Here is a 21,189-nt window from a genome sequence, read left to right on the forward strand (position 1 = left end):
GGGAATAGAGACGTTGGTGTTAGGTGTGGAGAGTTTGAGGGAGGCTTTGTGAGTGATGGCATTGCCGCCTCCAGGGGGGTTCGAGCGGTCCAATCTCTTGAGTTTGTAGCCGTCCGGTATTGCTGTTGCGATGCCCGGTCCGGAGCGTGCGTTAGTCCAGGTTTCGGTGAGAAAGACCAAATCGGGTGTTAGCGTGTTGAGTAGGTCCCATATCTCAATGGCGTGCCTGTGGAGGGATCTGACATTGAGGAGGATGCAGTGGATGGGGTTTTCGGGGGGGGGTGGGGTGACAGCCTGAGGAGTGGAGTTTGTGTCTGTGGTACCGGTGGTAACGGAGAAGGTGGAGTGGCAGTGAGCGCATGAGAAAGTTCCTTTGGTGTAGTGAGGTGCAGCTGGTATGCATGGCTCTTTGCGACTGGGTTTGAGAGCGAGGAGGGTGGCGGCCGTGTAGTGGCAGGAGTTGGGGGGACCAGGGGTCCTGCCACTGGGCGTGGTCCAGGAGCGGACAGGCGCAGGCGGGTTGCCTTAGGCGCGACTTCACGGTCGCTGTGATAAAGGGGAGACGGGCGGGCTCAGGGAAGAAGCAGGTGGGAGTATGGAGAGAGCCAGGCTTGCTGCCCAGCAAGGGGCTACGGCGCTTTAAAGAAATGCGGTCGAACCTGTGAGGATAAAGGCAAAGTACACAAAAACACAAGAACACAACCAGTATACACTAACTCACAGCCCAGATGCCAGGAGCGCGAGAGTGTGAGATTACAACCTGAAACTGTCTGCAGAGTTGAGCGCGGCTTTAATGGAGGCGAGTCTGATCAGGCGGAGCTTCCTGGGAATGTGCTGCCTGGCCAAGGTCAGGTCAGCACATGCGCTCCCTCGCAGGAGTCGCTGTGATAAAGGGGAGGTGGGCGGACTCAGGGAAGAAGCGGGCGGAAGTATGGAGAGTGGCGGGACTTGCTGTCCGGCAAGGCGATATGGCTCTTTAAAGAAATTCAGGCGAACCTGTGAGGAAAAAGACAAAGTACACAAGAACACAACCAGTACACACTAACTCATAGCGCAGATGCCAGGAGCATGAGAGTGTGAGATTACAACCTGAAACTGTCTGCAGAGTTGAGCGTGAGGCTCGAACTCTGCTGCTGCGGCTTTAATGGAGGCGAGTCTGATCAGGCGAAGCTGCCGGGGAACGTGCTGCCTGGCCCAGGTCAGGTCAGCACATGCGCTCCCCCGCAGCGGTCGCCGTGATAAAGGGGAGGTGGGCGGGCTCAGGGAAGAAGCGGGCGGAAGTATGGAGGGGGGCGGGGCTTGCTTTCCGGCAAGGCGCTACGGCGCTTTAAAGAAATGCGGGCGAACCTGTGAGGAAAAAGGCAAAGTACACAAAAACACAAGAACACAACCAGTATACACTAACTCACAGCGCAGATGCCAGGAGCGCGAGAATGTGAGATTACGACCTGAAACTGTCTGCAGAGCCGAGCGCGAGGCTCGAACTCTGCTTGCTGCTGCAGCTTGGAGGAGGCGAGTCTGATCAGGCGGAGCTGCCGGGGAACATGCTGCCTGGCCGAGGTCAGGTCAGCACAATCAACCATCCCTAACTCCTTTATGTAGTGCCATAACACGGACTAAATAATGTTGTAATGCCATACGAGAAGCTCAAACAATTTTAAAGTGTGCGCGAGGCAAATCAGAGGCAAAGGTTTAAAAAATGTGAATATTTCGGCATACTATCTCCATACTTACATGAATAAGTGCCAGCTGCATACGGTGCTCGCTAAAACATGCTCTTAATACATGTGACTGCACCGCAGCGCTTCTTAAAATAAATCCTTTGTAATAAAATAATAAAAGCATGTACCCACAAAATTGTTAGTGCAGAAACACAGAAACGGAAAATTTCCACAAGAATCAGCACTTGTAGCTAAAATCTTAAAGCTTCTAAGGTGGCCCTAAAGTTAACAGCACATAAGAAGAATGTGTTAAGTCTGGTATTATGCCAGCCTGGCACAGGACCATCTTAAAAAAAAAAACTAGTACAACAAATCCAACATCTAACCAGCGCTCAATTTGGCGAGACCCTTTTGAATACTGGGGTCTCACAGAAGTGATGCAGGATGACGCCATTCCCTTAAGCAAGAGCAAGGAAAATGAAAACAGGAATTGGCAAAGCCAACAGGTATGCATTGTCTGGAAGTCTTTTTTTAATGTTTTTGTCATGGCTTTTGTAAAACAATATTACTGGGAAAGTGTTTGGGTGCTCATAGTCCAAAACAAAAGACATTGATGACATTTTTGCTCTTCAAAAGCACACATTATCTACTTTACAAACACAGGTTAAGATTCTGACCTGGGGAAAACTGGTATGGAAATAACATTTGTTTCCCCGGTTTTTCAACCCTTCCGAGGCTGTGCACACTCCTATAAGAAACGCTGTCTAGAGAGGACATCTGTTGACAGGAAGATGCACGCCATTTCATACCCACTCATCTGATTATGTCAAACAAAGCAATCTCGATTCGATTCTATACCGCTACCAACTCGGGCAGCTGCTGCTGAGATAATGTTTACATTTGCCGAAATTAGCGATTTAAAACATCTCGCTGGAGACATCACCCACACAAGCCAGTCCATCAGCAGCTTAATGTAATGTAATGTAATTTTATTTTTATAAAGCGCGACTTACACTCCATGGAGCATCTTGGCGCTGACCACTCGTGTCTAAGAGGTGTTAGCCCAGGGAGCTAGTGAGGTCTCAGAAGGATAGAGTCTAGTGTCTCTGGGGGTAGGGTTTAAACTAGGGCTAAACAGGCTGTGTCTGCGAGTTTGAAAATCCAAGTTTTTAAAGCCTTCCGAAAGAGGTTCTCGGACGGGATCTGACGCAATTGGAGTGGGAGTTTATTCCAGGCTCTGGCACCTAGAACTCCCAGGGATTTTCCTCCTTTCGTAGCTAGTCTAAACTTGGGAGTCACCAGTAGGTTCAGGTTGGAGGATCTGAGTGAGCGAGAGGGCACATATCTTCCAAACCTTTTTGACAGGTAGGTGGGACCCAGCTGGTGGTAGGCCCTGAAGGTGATTACTAGGATTTTAAACAAAACCCTCTTGTGGATGGGCAGCCATTGCAAGATCTTAAGTGCTGCTGATGCAGACGACTTCCTGGGCCATCTCAGCACAAGGCGGGCGGTGGCGTTCTGGACCATCTGCAGTCTATGCAGTACTGCTTTACTGGAGCCTGCATATAGACTGTTGCAGTAGTCCAGACGAGAGGTGATAAGAGCCACCGCTACCGTCTTTCTGGCTGTCAGAGGGAGAAGGTCAAAGAACCTTCTGAGGCCTTTGATTATACTAAAGCAGGACCCTGCCACAGTACCTGCTTGTTGTCTGAATGACAAAGCCTCATCAAACCTGATCCCAAGGTTGCGGGCCGTAGTAATGGTGTTTGGGGGGACTTCTGCATCTTGAGGCCACCATAATTTGGGGGAGAAAAGGTTTTGTTGTCCAAATGGTAGGATTTCAGTCTTGCCCGAGTTGCATTTGAGATGGTGTTTTCTCATCCAGTCAAATGTGGCGGTAAGACAATCTTTCAGATTTTTCTCTGCCTTTGTTGTGTTACTGTCCAATACGAGGATGAGCGGAGTATCATCAGCATAAGATATAGTGCTGATGTGGAAAGATGTAATAAGCTCCATCAAGGGGGTCATATAAAGATTAAACAGTACTGGGCTCAAACTGGAGCCCTGTGGTATCCCTGTTTTTAATGCTTTCTCCTCTGAGCAGTAGTTCCCTAGTATCGTGACTTGCTTCCTATGACTGAGAACATTTTTCAGCCATTCAAGAGCAACTCCTGCTATTCCTGATTCTGCTAGGCGGCCAATTAATACGGGGTGTGAGACCGTATCAAAGGCCGCCGATAGATCGAGCAGAACCAGAACAGCCTTTTTGCCTTGGTCCATAGCGGTCTTCAGGGTCTCCACCGTATGTAATAGTGCTGACTCCGTGGAGCTGGAATCTCACCTGCAGGTTCACTGAAAGCAGCAGCTTGCGTCCAACCAAAGTGCCTAAAACTGGCACATTCTGTTGGTTACTTAAGTTGTAATCAAGCAGCAAATCTGGACTCACATAGCCCCTAAACCTGAGTTCACTGCACAAATGTACAGACAAACCAATTAAACTCGACAAATCTCATGCAACCAACCCTGTAAGCACAGAGAGAAATACAGGTATCTCCAGAATTAAGGCCAACTAGCAAAGGAGAACAGCTATGGAACACTCTGCTACGCTGTGTGTGCAACATTAATGTCAGCGGCGTATGCAGTAACTGGAAACAACGTCCACCCTCCTGTGATGAGCCCCATCTGGAGCAGCAATTCTTTCAACTCAACAGGACAGGCAGGAATGAACCATACAAAATCTAACCCCTACACCAGCCCCTCCAACCAATTACAAGCTCTACGTTCACACTAAGATTTAAACTAACATGTGCTGTATTTAGGTGGTTGGGATTACACCACTAGCAGAGTCGCGTAAGAATAGGATCTGATTTCATACATAGACACAACAAAACAATGTTACAGTCTAAAAGTGAGTAAAGTGCAACACATGGAAGGTCAAACTAACACCTTTACATTAAATAATTGGCTGTGCACTATGGGTTAACGGAGCCCGGGCTCGTATTATCACTAATGAAGCTGTCATTACAGGCGCCGAGCATGAATATTTTACAGGGTTGGTGCATGCCCGGTTCTCCAACTCTACCAAGGTGCTGGGCCGAAGCTGCACTTTGAGGATCTGCCTAAGCAGGTCTTTACCTCCCACACCATGGGGTTGTGGGGCCACTATGCGCCTTCAGAGAACTTGTGAAGATGGGCATTCGCCACAGAAACCCACAAGACCAGAAAGTAATCAACCGGACCAAACTAAGAGAAACAGATGTCTGAGCGGGAAAGGCAGGACAGAGAGTTCTCTCTTACCCTGTCCCATCTCGGAGAGTAGCATCTCAGCCTGATGGAAACAGTTACATGCCGAGCTGTGCTTAGATTGTGATATGTGAGGTCGCTGCTCAGCACGCACCAGATTTTTTAAGGGCGAAAAGAACAATTGATGGACAGAGTGATCTGGGCCTAAATCAATTGTTTGTTTGCTCCCTATGCCATTACAGTTTAAACTCAGCCATATGGAAATCAGTCTTGACCCTGCTCCCCATGGCTAACAGTCCACCTGAACTGCCAGGTGCTTCCTGGTCCAGAAACAAGCATCCTGAGACTGGTTTCAGGGTATCACCCCTCATCAGCTAGGCTAGCTTGACTCCAGTGGCCTGGAGAGCACAGGGCCCACGACTGGGCATACCCGTCCCAATTGGGAACAGAATGCTAAAAAATATCAAACATGCAACCCAGTGCAGAGACCTGGGTTTAAATCCATCGTTTTTTGCTCCCCATGCCATTCCAGTTTAAACCCAGCCATATTCAACTTAGTCTTGACCCTGCTCCCCATGGGGAGGAGTAAGGTTACCTTTGTGAATCAGGCCCCATGTCACTTTCGAATCTTTGCTTTATATAAATACCTTCTATAGCTCCAGCCAATGTGAAGCTTTGTGCCAAGTTTTTTCTCATGTGTTCCTACTCTAGGCTTTTAATCCACTCTAAAGTGACAACAGTTTGCTAGCTATGCTTGCTATTAAATATGAATGTGTGTGTTACTGTTCTTCTTTGGGCTCAGCAGGGCAGAGAGACAGTCAGGAGATAGGTAACAAACGGAACTTCGATGTCATCCCGAGAATAGGGCACTGCAGAAGATTACAGTCCTTTATAAAAGATAAAAAGTCTGGAGAAAGTTGTTCAGAACAGAAAGCTTACATAGTTACACTAGTAACCTGTAGTGTGTAAGAGTGAAACTCAAAACTCAAAGTGGAGTGAAAAATACTCAAAATGTGATCATTTTGAAGAAAGTTGCTTTGGAAGTACCCCAAACAGACTGATTATTATTTGTAATGTACAAATAACGCTAAGGCCCAGCTTTAAAGGCACAGTAAAAAATAAGAAAAACATAAAACAATATGGTACAGTCAAAAAAACATGCATAGCAAAAATAATGAGCATATATAAAATAAACAGATAAAAAGTATAGTAAAAGTTCAATTAACCGAAAGGAAATTCACACAGACAACCTGAGGTCCAGCACCAGCAGTTCTATATAGTCTTCTTTGAACCTCAAGAAAGTGTTGCCTTAATATTCACATATAAGTTATTATCTAGTATCAGGCCTTTGAGGAGCTTGTTCCAGAGCTTTGCTCCAGCCAGATGTACTAACATTAGGAATGCCGCTTTCCTAATTGCGATTTTCTGCAAATCGTAATTAGGGAATCGCTATTTCTAATGTATGAATCTTTTATTTGTGAAATAGCAATTCCTAATGGGTTGCTGTAAGCGTGGGGTGGGAGCGGACCGGAATAACAAGCGCGGAGGCCGTATGTAGTGGGCTATCTCGTAGCCGGTGTTTATTAAAGTACAGTGTTCCAAGGGTAGGGTACAAGGGAGAAGAGGGTTCTATAGGATCGTGGGTTCCGGCTCCGAGGCGGTGAGTCTTCCTGTGGGGAAAGTCCAGGGATGGATGTTGGTCTTGACTGGAGTCGTGACTGGTCCGTGAGGCAGCAGTCGGTTCAGCTCCCGGACGGTAGTTCCTCGGAGGTGGGGAAAGGAGAGAGAGAATAGTGGCCGTTAGTTCTGTCGGTCTGACCCAGGGGATGAGACTGTTTCCTTCACCGGGTGTGTTGGGGTTAGAGCGAACGTGAGGAGAGGGAGGGGAAGGTAAGAGAGGGGAAGAGACAGTACGGACAAGGCGGAGGGTGATTCTGTGCCGGGACGTGTGGGAGGGTTTATATACACTCGTGATCGTGCCACTCTCACACAACTATATACTCTATTCACAGTGCGCGGTGAAACGTGAGGGGGAGACGCTACTTTACAAGGGTCGTATTTACAGCTTTCTATTTACACACACGCGGAACTGGTACTCACTTGGCCCGCCGCAACTCCGTCCTTGAGTTGCGGCCGCTCTCCAGCGTCCTCCTCTGGACTCCACCAGTCCTCCGTCCAGACCTCATCTCCTGGTTCGGGTTCGTCTTTCTTCTCCGGGGGTTCTTCGCACGCCGTCTCCTGCCACGAGTCTTCCTGCTTGAACGCGGTGTTGTCGGCTCTTCCTGCTTTTCTGTGGTCCGCCTCCAGATAGGGGGAGGAACTTCCGGGGTCGCGGGGATGCACTTCCTGTGTGTTCCGCGTCGGGACTGGCTCCTGTAGGAAAAGAGAAAGGGGTGGAGTCCTGGTTGTGATGGTTGTCCGGGTAACAGGGAACTGTTGTTGTGACCGGGATGGGCGAGGCGGTATCAGTGCTGAAGGCGCCGTGGTTCCATCACATCCCCTTCCCCTAGCTGTCCTTCTTGATCGGGTAAGCTGGCAAGGGTATCGAGAAAGATAGTCAGCGTTTGCTTTATCAGCGCCTTTCCTGTGGAGAGTCCTGAACCTGAAGGGCTGCAGGGAAAGGAACCAACGAAGAACTCTTTCGTTGTGTCCCTTGTTACGGGCCATCCATTCCAGCGGGGCATGGTCGGTGTACAGAATGAATTCTCGGCCTTCGAGGTAGTAGCGGAGGCTTTCCACCGCCCATTTGATGGCTAGGGCCTCCTTTTCAACTACGGCGTAGTTTCTCTCCCGGGGAAATAGTTTTCGGCTTAAAAAGAGGATGGGCCGCTCGTCTCCGTTGTGGTCCTTCTGTGACAGGACAGCCCCTAGACCCTGTTCTGAGGCGTCAGTCTGGAGAATAAAGGGCTGTGAATAGTCTGGGCTGATGAGTACGGGACTAGACAGTAAGATGTTTTTTAAGTGGTGGAAGGCGTCCAGCAAGGAGGGATGTGGGTGTCGTAAGGCCTCTTCGGTTTTTATGGACTTCTTTAACAGGTCAGTTATGGGGGCTGCGATCTGCGAAAACCTGGGGATAAATCGTCTATAGTAACCTAAAAGGCCCAAGAAGGCTCGTAGTTCTTTCTGGGTTTGGGGAAAAGGAATGGAGTGGATAGCGGTGATCTTGTTGTTTTGAGGTCGGATCAGCCCTTCCCCCAGCAGATATCCCAAGTACTTCACTGTCTGGGCGGCCAAGGTGGTTTTCGAGGGGTTGATGGTGAACCCATAGGACCCCAGGGAGTGTATTACGCTTTTCAGGTGACATAAGTGTTGGTCCCAATCATCACTATAGATGATTATGTCATCCAGATAAGCCCCGGCATACAGAACATGAGGCCGTAACACCAAGTTCATAGCCCGCTGAAATGTGGCAGGGGCCCCGTGAAGCCCCAAGGGCATCACCGTGAATTGATACAGACCTTCGGGGGTGGAGAAGGCTGTCTTTTTTTTGTCTTCAGGTCTTAAGGGGATCTGCCAATAGCCTTTACAAAGGTCGAGCGTGCTGATATACTTGGCCCTACCTATGCGCTCAATAATTTCATCAACACGCGGTAATGGGTATGTATCAAAGGAGGATATTTTATTAACCTCTCTAAAATCGATGCAAAAACGGACCGATCCGTCAGGCTTTGGCACTAACACAATCGGTGAGTTCCAATCGCTGCTGGAGGGTTCGATGATCCCCATGCGGAGCATCTGGGCTACCTCATCCCTAATAATGGGTCTTCGGGCCTCAAGGAGTCTATAAGGTCGCTGACGTACCGTTTTCCCTGCTTCTGTTCGAATGGCGTGCTCGATGACCGACGTGAGGCCAGGAGAGGAGGAGAATACCTGCTGCAAGGGCTGAAGGGCGGACCGAAGTTCCTGTTTCTGTCGGTCCCTCAGCTCCGAGTCCATACAGACCTAATAGGGGAGTTCCTGCTCTGTAAGACTGTTCATGAGGACAGGACAAGGTCCCACCCATTCCTTCAGTAGATTCACATGGAATATCTGGGTGACTTGTCGGACAGGGTCGAGTTCTATTTCATAGGTCACAGGCGTGACCTGTCTTAGGACAGGAAAGGGGCCTTGCCACTGCCCCAGTAATTCGTGGTCTGAGGAGGGCATTAGGAGGAGCACCAGGTGACCAGGCAGAAAGGAACGAGGTTTTGTGCCTTTGTCATATTGTTGTTTTTGTTTAGCTTGGGCTGTTATCAGATTCTGTCGCACAATGTCTCTTATTTGACCTAGATGGGTTCTAAGGTTCTGTACGTACTCAGGCAGGGGTCTAGTACGGTCGGGTTCCGCCTCCCAGGCCTCCTTGGCCATATCCAGCAGGGTCCGAGGGGGTCTGCCATACAGAAGCTCATAGGGTGAAAAGCCGGTGCTACTCTGGACCTTGCAGCGGATGGCAAAGAGGGCTAGGGGCAGCATTTCCTCCCATCTCTTGCTCTCCAAAGCTAGGAGTTTTTTTAAGGTGGTTTTCAGAGTGGCGTTATAACGCTCCACCAGGCCGTCAGTTTGGGGGTGGTAGGCGGACGTTCTTATTTGTTTCACGCCCAATTGGGAGCATACCTGCTTCATGAGGGCCGATACAAAGGGGGTTCCCTGGTCAGTAAGTATCTCCCTAGGGAAGCCTACCCGGGAAAAGATGGATATTAACGCTTTAGCTATATTCTGGCTGGTGGGCTGGCGGAGCGATATGGCTTCCGGGAAGCGGGTTGCGTAGTCCACTAGAACCAACGCGTACCGACAGCCGCTTCGGGATGGGAGCATGGGACCTATGATATCCATCCCTACTCTGCTGAAGGGAACGTCTATCAGAGGTAGGGGTTGAAGAGGGACTCTAGGGGGTCGATACCGGCTGTTCTTCTGGCAAATGGGGCAGGCCCGACAGTACTGTTTTGCTTGCTGGTGGATGCCTGGCCAATAGAACTTTTCCAGGATTGCCTGACCTGTCTTCTCATCACTGAAGTGGCCCCCAAGAAGATGGCTGTGAGCGAGAAACAACACCTTCTCGCGGAAGGGTCCTGGGATTATCAACTGGGGTGGTTGTTGGGGTCCCCCTTTTCTATACAATAGACCGTTCTTTTTATAAAAGTGAGGACCTACATGCAACGGATCTTCGTGGTCCAGGGCCCTTCCCCAGGCTTCCTGCAAGACGGGGTCTTCCTGTTGGGCAGCGCGAAATTCTCGGTCGATTTCCCAGGGATGTTCCTCTACCCTCACCGGCAAGGCTGTAGAAAAGTTCCTTTTCTCCTTTTTCTTTTGTGTTTTGGTTTTGTACACCCGGACGGGTGATTCTCTAACTGGTGGAGGGCTGCCGGAAAAAGGGGCATCAGACCACCATTTTTCTAAGCTGGCTGTGGTGTCCTGGAGAAGGCGAGGAAGACCAGGATAATCACTGCCCAATATGACCTGCTCGGGTAGGGAAGGAACGAGCCCCACAGTTAGTGTGCTTCCAGGATCCAGGGGGTGTTGCACCTGAATGTTGGCCGTTGGGTAAACCTTTGTGTCTCCATGCACACACTGGATGGCCACCGTACCGGTCATCGGTCCCACCGGGTGTGGCAGCTCTTGGGGTCTGAGCACGCTCTGCCTGCATCCCGTGTCTGCAAGGGCCAACACCGGGTGTCCATCTATACGTACTGGGCGACGGAAAGCAGGAGGGGTGGTCCCCGAGGAGAGACATACATAGTTTCGGGCTATTCCCACCTCCATTGGCTCTTCTTTTTGGGGACATACCCGGGCGATGTGCCCGTAACCCCCACAATTGTAGCACTGAGGACCAGGCGGTGGTGGTCTGGACATCACCGGGTAAGGTAACAGAGGGGGAGGATCGGGCTTCCTGGCCAGGAAAGGTCTTGGGCCTCGGGTGTGTCCATGTGCTTGCGGTCTGTGGCTATGCTCTTCTTTGGGTTTCTGAAAGTCCTGGGCGCGACTGTACGCGCTGGCGATTTCTATCGCGTTTTCCAGTGTCAGACGCGCATGCTGACGAACCCACTTTTGAGTGGCAGGATGGAGCGCAGCCAGGAACTGTTCCAAATATATCTTGGAGAGGATTTCTTCCTTAGTGGCGGTAGAGGACTTCAGCCAACGATCAGCCAGGTCTTTAATCCTAAAGGAGAGGGCTCGTGGTGTCTCCTGTGGTCCCTCTTTTGCTTGGCGTAGCCGTACCCGATAGGTTTCGTCGTCGATGCCTAGTCTCTCAAGGATACAAGTTTTGATGTCCGCATAGGGGGTCAGTCCCTGTAGATTGGCCTGTTGGTATGCCGCCTGTAATTCGCCAGTCAGTAAAGGACCAAGGTAATGACCCCACCGGTCGGGAGGCCAGGCAGCGGCTTGGGCCAGCCGTTCAAAATCAGTAAAAAAGAAATCCGGGTCCTCTCCCGGTACATACTTTTGGAGAACCACCGAAGGAAGGCAGGTGGTGGGTCGTTGTTGGCCTAGGACATCGGTGAGTTTCCCCAAAGCCTGGTCCTGGGCGGCGCCCTGACCCTTCAGGACATCGTGCAACTGCCCTCTGTCTTCCTCGGCCGTTTTCAAGAATTGCTCCATCATTTTTCCAAGTTGTTCCTGGGAGTCGGCTAACTTCTTCACCGGGGCCTCCATGCTTCCGGATAATCCCACTTCTGACACCACCTGTAAGCGTGGGGTGGGAGCGGACCGGAATAACAAGCGCGGAGGCCGTATGTAGTGGGCTATCTCGTAGCCGGTGTTTATTAAAGTACAGTGTTCCAAGGGTAGGGTACAAGGGAGAAGAGGGTTCTATAGGATCGTGGGTTCCGGCTCCGAGGCGGTGAGTCTTCCTGTGGGGAAAGTCCAGGGATGGATGTTGGTCTTGACTGGAGTCGTGACTGGTCCGTGAGGCAGCAGTCGGTTCAGCTCCCGGACGGTGGTTCCTCGGAGGTGGGGAAAGGAGAGAGAGAATAGTGGCCGTTAGTTCTGTCGGTCCGACCCAGGGGATGAGACTGTTTCCTTCACCGGGTGTGTTGGGGTTAGAGCGAACGTGAGGAGAGGGAGGGGAAGGTAAGAGAGGGGAAGAGACAGTACGGACAAGGCGGAGGGTGAATCTGTGCCGGGACGTGTGGGAGGGTTTATATACACTCGTGATCGTGCCACTCTCACACAACTATATACTCTATTCACAGTGCGCAGTGAAACGTGAGGGGGAGACGCTACTTTACAAGGGTCGTATTTACAGCTTTCTATTTACACACACGCGGAACTGGTACTCACTTGGCCCGCCGCAACTCCGTCCTTGAGTTGCGGCCGCTCTCCAGCATCCTCCTCTGGACTCCACCAGTCCTCCGTCCAGACCTCGTCTCCTGGTTCGGATTCGTCTTTCTTCTCCGGGGGTTCTTCGCACGCCGTCTCCTGCCACGAGTCTTCCTGCTTGAACGCGGTGTTGTCGGCTCTTCCTGCTTTTCTGTGGTCCGCCTCCAGATAGGGGGAGGAACTTCCGGGGTCGCGGGGATGCACTTCCTGTGTGTTCCGCGTCGGGACTGGCTCCTGTAGGAAAAGAGAAAGGGGTGGAGTCCTGGTTGTGATGGTTGTCCCGGTAACAGGGAACTGTTGTTGTGAGCGGGATGGGCGAGGCGGTATCAGCGCTGAAGGCGCCGTGGTTCCATCACAGTTGCAAATTGACCTACCTCATGATTATTAATGAGGTAGATCGCCGTTTGCAACCCATTAGGAATACTAGCCATCACAGGGACGGAGGCCTGCTGGAGTCAGCAGACCACCATGTCTATGAGTGCTTTTAAATAAAACAATCTTTTTTCTTTTAAACAATGCCTGTTTTACTTAAAGGTAGGTATTTTTGACTGAACACACAGCTCCATAGATGGAGTGGATTAGACCACCATTACGTCGGGTATTAGGAACACTTGTTGTCTACAGCACTTGGAAATGGTAGAAGTGTAAAATGCAGTGCTGTGTAAAATCAAATCATTATTATAGGACCCAAAAACCCAAGCACCTCTGTAGTCTTTGGTCTGCTTTACCTAATCACCTGTGTGACCTAGTCTGGAGACATCTGTGGGAGAAGAATGTGCTCTAGATGAGCTTAAAGAGGCACTGAGTTACCGCTACCGTTGGAGTTACTTAAGAGTGTGTGAACTATGCGTGCCCTGAGATTTATTTTATTGCTTTATTCTTTAATTATAATATTTATCTATACTGGTCATACAATGAATAACAAACCGTGGGCAAGATGTCGAAAGACCGAGGGCAAAATTGTGGGAGGTGCTGGCAGCTCTGGGGGTCCCGATGACTATTTTAACTTTGATCATGAGACTCCATGAGGGCACTTATGCTAAAATCCAATGGGGTGGTTACGGTAACGACACTATTGACTTTCCTGTCGAGCGTGGGGTTCGACAGGGCTGTTCAATGGCACCGACATTGTTCACACTTTTTATTAATGGAATTGTTCCCCGCATGCAAGCCGAGCCTGTAGATGCTCCCTCACTCGCAGGTGTAAAAGTTCCTATTTTAATGTTCGCAGACGACACCTTAATTCTATCAAAATCCCCTAGCGGTCTGCAAAAGGCATTGGTAATTTTTGACAAATTTTGTAGTGACCATGGCTTGGAGGTAAACGCAGCTAAAACAAAACTCATGGTTTTTAATACTTGTAGAAATTGTAAACCTAAAATATCCATGAGTGGGCGTTGCCTCGAAGTAGTAAATTCCTTTACTTACCTGGGGATCCACATTTCAAATGATAACAGATGGAACCATCATTTAAATATTGCAGTGTTAAGACATAAACAACTGGCTGGTACCATCATTAAGGAGCACAGCAAATCCTTGACCAAACCAATTAAACCTCCTTTGATTATATATGAGGCTAAGGCAATAGGGTCAGCATTGTATGGGGCAGAGATGTGGGGGCAAGAAAACCTCCAGGAGTTACAGACATCAGAGAATAACTTCCTTCGAAAACTAACAGGCACCCCACAGAGCAGCCCCCTTTTGCCTCTCAGATATGACCTTGGCAGGAAGGAAATCTCGGCAATGTGCAAACTTCGTCCGATATTATATTGGCGTAGAATCTGGACCACCCCTGAGTTGTCACAATATGCAGCAGGGTTTGCTGATGTCATCAAAGCAGACCGATTCCATAAAATCAGATGGTTTAGATCATTAAAAACAGCATTAAGTGAACTAGGGCTAATCGAACTGTGGTCCGATCCAACCGGGTCATCCTTCCCTTCCAAGATGTTCATAAAAAATCTTTTCTGGGAACAGGTTGAAAACAGGAGTCTCCTTAGTAACAATAATGGGTCTATGACGACTACTTTCCTTGAAGCTAAACTGTTTCCTATGTTTGAAATGTATTGGGATCTTATAACTAAACCCATGGATAGGAAACTGTTTTTCCAAATGAGGGCTGGCTCTCTACCTCTGAGTATTCTAACATCAAAATGGAGAGATGGAGGTCCAGCTATTTGCCCAGTTTGTGGGGAAGGAAAGGAAACGTTGGGTCACTTCTTGTTTGCCTGTCATGCATATTCTGCTCCCAGACGTGTTTGGTTAGCCCCTATGTGTAGAAACTTGGGTACTAAAAGCAGTATGGTAGCTCTACGCATTGTTAAATCTACCTCCGTAAATTGGATTACTATAGCGACTGCAAAGTACTTGGGGTGGGCAGAGATTGCTAGTAGGGTGACTACTCTCTGCTTAGTTGAACAGAGACTGCTAGATTATCTATTCTCTGTTCCCATGCGAGGTGTCTATCTAATGAACTATTTTTACATTGATTTTCAACAGTGATTTTGGATTGCTTTTAAATCTGACTTTTTAATATATGAACTTTGCACCTTTGATTGTATATAACAGGATGAAATGTAATTTTAAACTGTCTTTTTAACGTGTATTGTGCTTAAGTCACATTTGACTTTGTAATTTAATTGTATTTTATTATGTGTTTGTTTGTCTGCTTTTATGAGTAACACTCGAATAAAGCACTTTTGAATTGAAAAAAAAAAAAAGCACTTTTGAATTGAATTGAATCTATACTGGTCATACAATGAATAACAAACCGTGGGCAAGATGTCGAAAGACCGTTTCCAGTCTCAAACCCCATGATCAAGGGCTAACCTTCAGGGGTGGTGTTTGAGGTGTTACATCCCCTAACAAATGTATAATTTCATAAATAGTTGGGTCCATAAGTTTTCAGTCGGGTATTTGTCAGATTTCACAGGAATTTTTAATTACTTACTCAGACAAAAACACACAGCCACAGGCACACACTCCTATCTCTGTTTTGAAGGTCATGAAACATGTTTTTTAAACAAAATACTGTATTTGAAGTACCCCTCACAATCTGCACTCCTTTTCATTTCCACTGGCCCGTAAACCCCCCTCATGTACTGCTTCTTATGTAATAATTAACATTATAAGCAAGCGTGATTGTCAGAAATCTGACCCTCACACCCCCCCATTCTTACTGATCAAGTTAAGCCACTGCCTATCATTAGCAAAATCCAATGGTTTACAATTTCCCCGGGCGGTGTAGGCGTAGCAGGGCTACGCGAGGTCCGTGGAACTCTGCTCCGCTACGCCACCCACCTCCACCCCCCTATGTTAACACTTAACAGTTAAATCTACATTACTTCTAGTAAAGTAAGACCACTTACCTGGCATACGGCGCCCCCGGGCTCCCCTCCTCTTCTTCCTTGCCGTCTGTAATTCTTTGAGAAAACTGCACGTGCGCCTGCGCATTTCTTGCGAGAAATCGGAGGTGCGCATGCATGCGCAATTTTTTCAAAGAATTACCCAGACGGCGAGAAGAATGCATATGTGCGGGAGTGCGCGCATGCGCTGTTTTTCTCAAAGAAATCCCAGACGGCGAGGAAGAGGAGGAGCGCCAATCAGAGACGCCGCATGCCAGGTAAGTGGTTTTAATTTACTAGAAGTAATGTATATTTACTTGTTTATATAAAGAGGGTGGAGGCGGGGGCTGGCCAACTCTGCTCCGCTGCGGAGTGTGCCGAGATTTGCCTTCCCCGCGTTCTCCAAGGTCAGAACGGAGGTCTCCGCCCGGCCCGGGGTTAGTTTACAACCACCAGTGAGCTTTTTACAAAGAACAAAAGATGTTTTATGATTCAGAAAAGTCCTTCCAACTCATAAAAGGGCTATTTCAACACTTTTTAAAATTGCGAATAGAAGGGGATGTGAAAGGTGTGCTCCCCTCCTATTCGTAATTCAGAATGCTATGTATCAAAGGTTTATGACAAGAATTGCATTCACAAGACATTGACCTGTTACCGACCCCTGAGTTCAGATGGTAACTAATTGCAATTGGGAAGCTGTCCTAGGATCCACTGACGCTCCCCAATGTCTTCCCAAACTGGAAACTTTTTTTGAAACTTGTAATTGTCCCATTTTAGACATGCCTCCATCCTTGCTTTACCAGCCAATCACAGGGGGTCACAAACTGTGATCTGCCTAATTAATATTAATTAGTCAAGTCTTTCTGCAACCCCCTGAGAAAGGACAATTTGCAGTGCGAAGTTTTAGACACATCACAACTTGGCATTCCCACTTGCAAACCAGTCTGTACGCAAATTAAACATCCCTGGTTTACAAATGGGAATAGTACGTCTGGCCCCAAGCCTTCTCATAGTGTACTGCTAAACAATTAATGCTCTGGGTATTAAAAGTCTAAGATGTCATCCCCAAGTGCTTGCTAGCACTGTTACTTTTCAAGTTGATACTAGTTATGCCACAAGAAGTATCTTTGGAACTAAGCCTAGCGTCTTAGTCTTTGTACAGAGGGACCAGACTTACAGCGAGTCCTGTTTCAAGAGATGTGTGCCCTCAAAACCTGTTGTGGAAAGTAAAGCACTGTTTGATTTTCCAGGTCCAGTGCTATCAACGTTGTGAAGATTCTGCGTGTCCTGCGTGTCCTGAGACCTCTCCGGGCTATCAATCGAGCTAAAGGGCTGAAGGTCAGTGCATCAAGCTCCAGGAGAGAAGAATGTCCCTCTCCTGTACTGTAATGTGTCTCTTGTTTTTTGGGGGGAGATGAAGTTTAACTTCTTTGTGCGCACCTGAGAGTTTGGAGCTTAGGAGCTCTGTGGTTGCAAGCAGTGAGCTGGGCCGCTGAATGCAGGGCAGCACCATCTCGGTATGGGGGACCTGAGCACTAGGATGATAGAGAGTAGGAGTGGATCGAGGAGAGTTATGGTGGCCTAGAGATGAGAAGCATAGAAGTAGCATATCTTGGGAACCATGGCGTAGCGGAGCTGTGGAACAAGTGAAGGAGGATGCATCTGCTGTGGCAACCCTGCAGACAGGGAGGCTATGCAAATGATACCAGCAGCCTCTCTCTTCTGCCACCTTAGTGTGTACTGGTTCCTATTTGAAAGCACCGAAAGAACAGTATTTAACAAACGTCAGCGAAAGAATTGTTAAGGATCAAACAAGCACATCTATTCCACTACACATTAAAGGAGAGTGATCCGACCTAACTGGAAAACTTTACTGAAAGTTACCTGAAAGTTGTAACAACTACTGCATATTAAAAAAACGTTCATATATATTGCGTACTCTTTTGTTGAAGTGACCTTTGATTTAACTTCCAATGGTGTTAAAGTGAGAATGGGAACTCGCTCTCCACCACGTTCCTGAACACATCACAGACTATGCCTAATGCAGCATCACAAACTGTTTCATATGTGCCATTAAGCTGATGTCAGAGAGCCAGTGAGAGGATCTTTTGAAACAATATATGAAAAAAAACTTCCACCACCGAGGCTCTAATATGAGTGGACCTGAGGGTTATGCGACAACTGTCGAACTCAGTAAAATGCAACAGCCCATGGTTTGGAATTTTCTGGGTGCAATATTTATATCCAGTTGCAAGTTTTCACATTCTAATGGGGAATAACAAAGAACTGGGTACTTTCCGCATCAAAATACACATGTCCCAGTTTTTACAGGGCCTTTTTCCCACCGATAAATGTTAGCACATGTGACTTGCAGAAATTTAACAGGCAAAAACTCTGGTGGGTGAAACAACCTGCGTTACTTTACTCATGAATGCCTTTTAAATGATATAGTAACAAGATTATGGCTTTTCGACACAGCTTGTGCAGTTCAGGAGAGAAAATCAGTGTCCTTTCTCCCAAACAGGTAGTGAAACAGGCAGTTCTCTTCTATGCGTATCTGGAAGTGATGCTGTCATGATTAAGCCCTTTCTGTGTCCTTTATCTTCACAAGGTAGCTCTCGCTCAGAGACGCCTATCAGCTCGAGTGGAGCTCAGGCCTCCTGAACGCCTTTCAGTCCATATCGCTCCTGCCCAGAGTTCTTAAGAAGATCAGGGACGACTGGGGCCAAGTCATCCTTGTGACTCCGTACTGGGCACAGACAGTCTGGTATCCCGAGCTTCTACAAATGAGCATCAATCCTCCGATCAGGCTGCCCCTTGTGCAGGATCTTCTGTCACAGCAGTAGGGGAGGGTCCTCCACCTGAAACTGTCAACTCTACATCTTCTTGTGTGGAGATTGAGCTGCTGCAGCTGCTAGCTTTCGATCTTCCTCCCAAAGTTTGTGATTTTAATCTGGCAGCAAGGTGTCCCTCTACTAAAATGGTATACGCCTGTCAGTAGAAGAAATTTGTAATATATTGTGCAGAGAAGTCTATCGACCCTCTTCCTGCTTCCCTTTCTGATGTTATACTGTTTATTTTAACACTTGCTTTGCTCCAGGCACCCTCAAAGAGTACTTGTCTGCTTTGTCTGCTTTCCTGAGACGGCCAGACCAACCCTTTTTATTTTTCACCCATTGTACATAGATTCCTAAAATGACTTGTACCCATGTTTCATACTCCCCCCTTTATTATCCCTCAGTGGGACCTTAACTTGGTTCTCACCCTCCTTGTGTATTCTGTTTTCAAGCCCCTGCATAATTGCACACTCTGGCTGCTCACAATAAAAACCACTTTTAAGTGGCAATTACATCTGCTAGAAAGGTGAGCGAGCTGCAGGCTCTATCGTCTATGTCTCCCTTTTTGACAATATTTCCTGACAAGTTGTTGTTTCATACTAGAGTCTCTTTCCTCCTGAAAGTGGTAACACCTTTCCATGTGGCACAATCTGTCACCTTGCCCCCTTTCTACACTCCTGCACATCCCTCTAAGGAATAGAAGTGACTCCATCATCTGGACCCAAAAAGAGCATTGTCGTTATACCTTAACCACATGAAAGCGTTCCAGGTGGACGACCAACTCTTCTTGGGGCACGCTGGTGGTTAGAAAGGTCTGGCGGTGCCGAAAAGGAACATCTCATGATGGGTCGTTCTCTGCATCAAGATCTGCTATGCTTTGGCAAAAAAGCAACCTCCTGAAGACTTAACCCCTTGCATGCTCATGACGAGCTCAGCTCGTCATGAGCTACTGTGCTCCGGTGCTCATGACGAGCTGAGCTCGTCATGGCCTTTAGAACGCTCGCACGCTGGGTTAATTCCCCTGCTGTGCTGAGCGTTCTAAAGAAACGGGTGCGGCCGTGACAAGCTCGTCATGAGCACAGGAGCATTGTAGCTCATGACGAGCTGAGCTCGTCATGAGCATGGGAGCGCTGCGCGCGCCCCAGCACAGCGGGGCAATGTACCCAGCAGGGAAGGGGTTAAGAGCTCATTCCACCAGAACAACATTTGCTACCACTGCATTAGAAGGTGGAGTACCAGTCTTGGAAATATGTCCGGCAGCAACTTGGGCATCCCAGCACTCGTTTACCAAGCATTACTGTCTGGACAGTCAGGTCCACAAGGACGGCCATTGTGCTGTTTGCTCTTGCAGGATGTTTTAGTCTGAAACATGTCCGCAGTCCCTCCTCTGGGGTTGGTATTACTTGGGTATATATTCAAAGGTAAGGAATCTGCAGCTAGATGTCTCTCAGATGGACAAGTTAATTACCTTTGGTAATGCCTTATCTGGTAGAGATAGTATTTATCTGCAGATTCCTTACAAAGCCACCCATCCTCCCGCACTGCGGACTAGTTTCTAGGATCAAGGTTGTTACTCCAGTTTTGGAACTTTTATAGATTCCTGTTGCTTGTATCATTTCCCGTCTCCGAGATGGGAGTCCCCGCTATACATAAAATAGCCATAGAAATATGTACAAAAAAGTATTAGGCCTAGGTGCCTTCTAGTTTTGTAGCCTATCCACCTCTTTTTGTAAAAGAGACCAAATAAGGTGAACAGTCAATCAGTACAGCCTCACCCCATAGAGAGCCTTTAATCTTCTACCGCACGTTGTGCAAGGGAGTCTTTGCTCAGTTTTTTCCTATTTACCCTTATCTTGAACCTTTTTTTTCTCTACAATCTACACTATGTGGTTAACATGTCAGACAAGGAGAAGAAGGCTATCTTCATGGCTTGTGCTACCTGCTCCAAGAAGAGGCTTTATGTGGAGGACAAACATAAAGACTGTATTTATAGTTTGTGTCCTAACCATAAGGCGTCTGGCTGCAACATCTGTCGGACCTTCTCCACGAAGCCTTGCGAGATCGTGAGGGACGTCTGTTAACTTGGCTCCAGAGGCCTAAGTCAAGGAAGGATCCTTTCTCCAGTGACAGTGATGACGCTTCCTCTGCTACTTCATCCAGGAGGTCTCTAAAAAGGGGTAGGTCTTCACCTTCTACTTCTTCAGACCCCCTGCCAAAGCCTTACAAAAGACCTCTCATAGGTCTGATAGGCGTAGTCCCATCAAATCTCCTTGCCAAGGTGTAAAGGGGAGGGAAGGACTTGTCCCAGGAGTGGCACTGGAAAAGAAGGCGAGCTATGTCCCTTCTTCTTCTCCACCCCCTAAAGGACGAAAACTTTTTAAAAAAACAGATTCTGTCCCACCTGATGGTAAAGCTGAGAAAAAAGTTTGCTCGTCGATGACGACAACATCTATTCCGTCGACGACGACTTCCAAGACTTTGCCAGCGTCTTCTTTGGCTCCAACTACGGGCTCATCGACAAGAGTTTCTTCGTCTCCACCAGTGATGAAGGGATCGACGTCGACGGCTTCGACGACGACGCCAGGCACATATGCTTTGTTCACTCTGTCGTCGATGTCCACACTGACGACATCCACATCGACGAGGATGACGCCAGTGATGGTGTCGACGGCTACCATGTCGACGGCGACAACAGCGGCTTTGAGCACGATTATGATGACGGTCTCAACGACGGTCACATCGACGGTGTCCCTCGATCTGTCGACGACTCAAATATCGTCGCCGGCGGCTCCGTCGACAACCTCGTCG

At 48.2% G+C, this 21,189-nt stretch overlaps 1 protein-coding gene across 2 annotated transcripts in view; it reads left to right on the forward strand.

The window, feature by feature from the left end:
* The window catches only part of CACNA1C (calcium voltage-gated channel subunit alpha1 C), a 1,657,037-nt gene that overhangs the window by 1,067,409 nt on the left and 568,439 nt on the right, over window positions 1–21,189 (forward strand). For both annotated transcript variants that reach the window (XM_086952879.1, XM_086952878.1), the window contains exon 23: window positions 16,795–16,882. In XM_086952879.1, coding sequence (XP_086809005.1) covers window positions 16,795–16,882 — 88 coding nt within the window. The remainder of the gene's footprint in view (window positions 1–16,794; window positions 16,883–21,189) is intronic.

Source organism: Lissotriton vulgaris, chromosome 1_2 (genome assembly GCF_964263255.1).
Source record: "Lissotriton vulgaris chromosome 1_2, aLisVul1.2, whole genome shotgun sequence".
NCBI lineage: Eukaryota > Metazoa > Chordata > Amphibia > Caudata > Salamandridae > Lissotriton > Lissotriton vulgaris.